Source organism: Oryza sativa, chromosome 5 (genome assembly GCF_034140825.1).
Source record: "Oryza sativa Japonica Group chromosome 5, ASM3414082v1".
NCBI lineage: Eukaryota > Viridiplantae > Streptophyta > Magnoliopsida > Poales > Poaceae > Oryza > Oryza sativa.
The window spans coordinates 13,682,079-13,687,837 of NC_089039.1; the positions used below are offsets into that span (position 1 = coordinate 13,682,079).

At 40.9% G+C, this 5,759-nt stretch overlaps 1 protein-coding gene across 1 annotated transcript; it reads left to right on the forward strand.

Moving 5' to 3' along the window:
• Positions 1 to 1,455: 1,455 nt before the first annotated feature.
• On the forward strand, positions 1,456 to 2,829 carry LOC4338352 (TLC domain-containing protein At5g14285). The gene is made up of 2 exons (XM_015782403.3): positions 1,456 to 2,441; positions 2,510 to 2,829. The coding sequence occupies exons 1-2, from the start codon at positions 1,675 to 1,677 to the stop codon at positions 2,511 to 2,513; spliced, it is 771 nt and encodes a 256-aa protein (XP_015637889.1). The 5' UTR covers positions 1,456 to 1,674; the 3' UTR covers positions 2,514 to 2,829.
• Positions 2,830 to 5,759: the final 2,930 nt, after the last annotated feature.

Consider the following 5,759-nt stretch of genomic DNA (forward strand, 5'->3'; position numbering starts at 1 on the left):
AAATCTCGTGTTTTAAGGCTTCATTTGGAGCTCTATTTAGCTTGAAATTTTAAGGGCACACTGAATGAGACAACCATTTATGCATAATTAATCGAGTATTAAGTATTATATTTTAAAAAAAGATTTATTTATTTTTAATGGAACTTCTATATAACTAAAATCTTTTGCATGAAACAAGCATTTAGCATTTCATGAAACGTGATCTAAGTAGCCGTTTCGAAATAGAGCGTGTGCTCTTCCGGACCTAATTACTCCGTAACCAAATATTCCATGATCCATCCATACATTTGTTAAGCTTGTGTCGTGGATGTATATGCCTTTCTTTAATGTAAGGAGGAAAAATGACTAAATATTTAGAAATTATGTTTAATGAAATGATTTGATATATGTCCATGCTTCCCAAGTTTATAAACAGAGTGATTTACGGAAAACTTTTATATATGATTTTTTGATAAAACTATGTTAGATTTATTTTTTATTTTATACTCCATCCCAAATAATATTACCCTCGAATATTTAATTCATTTGTTTATACTACTCTCGAATAATTTTTACTGTCTCTATCTCAAAATATAGTCAATTTTAGCTACACATTTAGACATACCTTTATCAAAATACATAGTTAGTAATAATTATATTTGAGGATGAAGGGGATATAGTTTATTTAACGCTTTTTAGACAAGTATAGTTTATTTAGCTATTCAGCCATATTAGTATAAAACAAAAGGAGCCATTTACAATACTATCTTCGTTTTTTAATATATAATATTATTAACTTTTAATAAATGTTGGATCATTTATCTTATTTCAAATTTCTTGTATACATTGAAAAGTCTTACTTAAAGAACATTTGATAATAAATAAAGTCACAATAAAATAAATGATATTTTTTTAATAAAACAAATGGTTAAACATATCTCATAAAATCAACGGCACATATGTTAAAACACGGAAAGAGTATATATACTATAAGATACTCTGATCGATGAGTATAAATTTATATACCTTGTTCGTTCGTTTCGAGTGATTCACTGACAAAATTTTACTTGTTTTTCCATGTCGGCATTGTGCCTCTCATTACAAAGTCCAAACATTTTTTTTTATTTTCAGTTCATAAAACTGCTAAAAATATAACTTTGATATGAAAACTCGTGCCAACTCAGCAAAATATTGTAATGATAGTTAACCGAGAAGAAATTTCATGGCACCCAAGTCTCAACCATAATATAATCTTCAATTCAAACAACACCCGGAAGACTGACCTTCCTTCCAAAACCCCAATTTAACACGCAAACCCTCTATAATCCTCTACCTAATCACTCAACCCAAAATTAATTTGAATTTAATTTGGAAAAACCAAACCAAAACCCACGTAAACAAATATCGAAAAAAGAAAAGAAAAAAAAACAAACCAAAACCAATCGCTTTAAAATCTCCCCCTTTTCGTTCCCCACCATCCACGCGGCCGTCCATCCCTTCACACTGCTCCACAGCCATCCATCCCTCCGCCGCCGCCGCCGCCGCCGCCGCCGCCGCCGCCGAAACCCTACCGGCGTCGATCGAATCCCCTCGCCTCCGCCTCGCGCGCACGCGGGGGGTTGGGCCCGAATCGGAGGCAGACCGGCCAGGAGCGGCGGGATCCCTCGCTCCGTCGGCGCGAATCTTGGTCCGGCCATGGCGGTGGTGGGGGTGCTGGATTCTTTGGCCGCCGAGGAGCGGTGGCTGTACCCGGGGTTCCTGGCCATGTACGCCGCCATCTACTGCGTCGGCCAACTCGCCCTGCTCCGGCGGTGGGCGTGGCCGCTCCGCCTCGACGGCGCCAGCTGCCTCATCTCCCTCGCGCACGGCACGCCCGCCGCGCTCGCCGCGGCGGGCGCCATCCTCGCGCTGCCGCCGGAGGCGAGGGGGTTCGCCGCGCCCAACACCCGCCTCCAGGACCACGTCCTCGACTACAGCGTCGCCTACTTCACCATGGACCTGCTCCACTACCTCGCCTTCCTCCCCGGGGACACCCTCTTCATCGCCCACCACGTCGCCACGCTCTTCGTGTTCGTCACCTGCCGCTACCTCGTCCGCCACGGCGCCTACGCGCTCCTCGTCCTCCTCGTCCTCGCCGAGGTCACCAGCCTCCTCCAGAACGTCTGGACGCTCGCCGGGATCTGGCGCGCCGAGAAGCCCGCCGCGGCGAGGGTGTACAGGGCGCTGTCGCCGCCCTTCTACTTCATCTACACCGTCGTCAGGGGCGTCGCCGGCCCGCTCTTCTTCCTCAAGATGAGCCTCTTCTACCTGTCCGGCCAGGCCGTCGACGTCATCCCGTGGTGGGTGCGCATTTCTTGGATCGTCGTCGTCGGCACCGCCATCACGGTCAGCAACCTGTGGATTTGGAACCTCTGGAAGGAGCTCTTCAGAGAACGGAAGCAGAGCATGACGAAGAAAAGCACGTAGGTGTATCAAGCAACCATGCTGTAGCATAATCTATCGAAATTGCACTGATGATCAGATGATTCAGATGACGATGATGGATATTTTGGATGGCATTTGTGGAGAATTCTCTATATGACATAATTCTTTCATTCAGGTCAGAAATCTCAAGTCTAATTAATTAGTACTTAGTAGGGAATAGTCCAATGGGCATTCTGTCGCATGCATTGGGATTTTACTTGTTGATCATTCAGCTAAGAACACTAATCACTCCTTGATGGCGAGTTCTTTGGAGTGATGGTTCCCTTTAGCATTTAGATAAAAAAAAAATACTGTACTGCTACATATACCTCACTTGATGATTACCAATAGATGGTTCTTTGGAGTGATGGTTCCCTTCAGTATTAATGTTGTCTGCCACAATTTGTTCATGATTTGATGTTTTCACTTTTTAGTCCCTGTCACATCGGATGTTTAAACGCTAATTTAGAGTATTAAACATAGACTAATAAAAAAACTAATTTCATAAATGAGAGCTAATTCACTAGACGAATTTTTTAAGCCATTAATCCATAATTATGAAAAGTTTACTGTAGCATCACATTGTCAAATCATGGCGTAATTAGGCTCAAAAGATTCGTCTCGCGAATTAGTCCAAAGTTATGGAATGGGTTTTGTAATTAGTCTATGTTTAATACTCTAAATTAATGTCCAAACATCCGATGTGATAAGTCCCTGTTTCCCAAACAGCCGCTTAAGCAGATGGCGAATTTCTTAATAACAGTTCAATCCAAACACTAGGATTGCTTAGTTTTTCTGTACATGATGGATAGCATGCAAATTCAGTGTTCTGGTTGTGGCAAGATGGTATAAACCATCCCTGTGAACCAAGATTCCAAATTGATGCCCAACTGTATAAATTCCAGACATCTTGGTCCAGAATAAGTTGACCTACCAGACTATTCCTCCGGTCCTCCCTGCGATCACCTGAAAAATATTTACTACAGCTGCATGTGCTGCTACAGTCGGTGTTAATGCCCGTTGCTGGGACTTTTGTCTGTTTTATGCCTGCTTGGTGTTGTATTCTATTCTTGCTTACTACTAGCAATTGTGGGCAACATTTTGCTGTAGTCATGGACAGGTTTTTGGCTTCAATGTTCTGCCACTCTTTGTGTGGCAAAGATGATGTTTTGTGGATTAGTGCTTATCAAATTGGTTGTGTGTCATCTTTATGTGATGCATCTTACGAGCACTACCTCCGTCATCTTATGATGTTTTGTTGTTTTATTTTGGGGTAGGAGTACGCGTAAGGGTTGTGAACCCTCGTTTGGAAATGGGTTTTTATGTTTCCTCTTAATGAAATGAATGTGAACCCTCCTTTGGAAATGGGATTTTATGCTTATTCTTAACGAAATGAAGCCTAGCTCTACTATATTTATGAGAGAGAAAAAAGAGCCTGTCAGAGTGAAGGAGTGCAAAAACTTACTAGCCATCATTATTCATTACTACTATATTATCCCCGTTTTAAAATATAATAACTTTTGGCTATAAATCTAGATATATAGTTATTCAAATTTATAGCTAAAAATACTTATATTTTGGTATTTTGGAACAGAGGGAAGGGAGTAGTAATTATGGAATTTTCGGCCGCCTTGTTGTAAGATTGTGACGGATCATGCGCGTAGAAATGTTCTCCCATTGATGTGGCCGTCAATGCAGTTCGCAGTTCTTTGTTGGTGATGTAGGTGCCATTACCATTATCAGCCTGCCATATTTGATGCTGACCAATCTGCCTTTGGGGTTGGAATCGGATCGTACAAACTACAAAGTGATTTGCTTGCAAGAGTTCAACAAATTTTGTAAAATTTCCTTCACAAGGAGTACTATTCTTAGGGCTACTTTGATTTGAAACGCGTGAAGGATATGATTTTAATAGGAATACATGCGTAAACTAGAAAATCGATACACAGAAAAAGTTTTACACAGAAAAAGTTTGTATGATGTTGCGATCGCCGTGAAGTCGAAGCTGCTTGGTCGCTGGGCGGCAAGCTCGGCAACGATGACATGCGCCTTGTGATGTCAAAGTCGTGTGCCACTTCTTCAGCATCTCAGCGTCGATGTTTGTCTTTGGATTTCGCCGTGGTAGTTTGGCTAGAAGTTGTGTGGTGCTCCGTGTGCTGTGTGATTTGTACCGGCCACGGTTGAGGTACTTGGCGAGTTTACTCGCCAAGTGGTTGTTTTTTTTCTTTTCTGTAACCCTGTCTGTGTTTTTACTCCTGCTTAATTGAAATATAATTGACAGTTCTCCTGTCGGTTTAGTTTCAAAAAACTATGTATGAAAAATTGTATAAAAAATGTAGGAATCATGTTTCTAAAAACCCATGTTTTTGTCATTCTAAAAGAATTTTGTAGAATTCTCTTAGTCTCACTCCTTTGTTCGCTCTCAACAAGAAATTCTACTTTGTTCGCTCAACAAGAAATTTTCCCATATTATTATTCAAATCGTACAAGACCTCTTCCCAAAGGTCAAAGGAGGCTTAAAATTCCTACATTACTGAGTACAAAACAAATTCACTCTGACATTCTTAAGGAGTACAGATCCCCAAAATTCCCATCTTCGCAAAGACGAATTAAGGAGTTTGATTTACTACTCCGCCATGTCAACACGAGGATGAATTCTTAAAGCCTGGTTCGGTTTAGAGAGCCTTGTTCGTTTTAGAGTGGATTGAAGAAGATGGGAGGGGATTAAGGGAGAATAATTTCACACCACAATAGATGTGGAATAAATTTCCTCCAATCCCTCCCTCATAGGGATTAACCAAACAAGGCCTTCCAATCCTTTCCTCACAGGGATTAACCAAACAAGGCCTAGAGGAGTTTTATTTCTCTTTCATTTAATAATTTCACACCACAATAGATGTGGAATAAATTTGCTCCAATCCCTACCTCATAGGGATTAACTAAACAAGGCTTTCCAATCCCTTCCTCACAAGGATTAACCAAACAAGTCCTTGAGGAGTTTTATTTCTGTTTCATTTATTACTACTCCGGCATGTCAGCGCAGCCCCGCGGATGTTTGCGTGCTTGTGTTATCTACACAAATTAAATTTTCTCAAGGAATGTTATGTCCTCAGAAAGTCAGCTTGCAAACCACAAAAAATATCCTGAACAGCTTCTAAGTCCTACCTCTCACATAATAAGATAACAAGGGTTTTTTTTCTTTTTTTTTTGCATATGTGGTTAGATAAGACAAAATCCCGAAGATGCTACAATGGAGTGATAATCTATATAATCGACTAGGAACCACATCAATAACAATCTCAAGAAACGCTTTCACA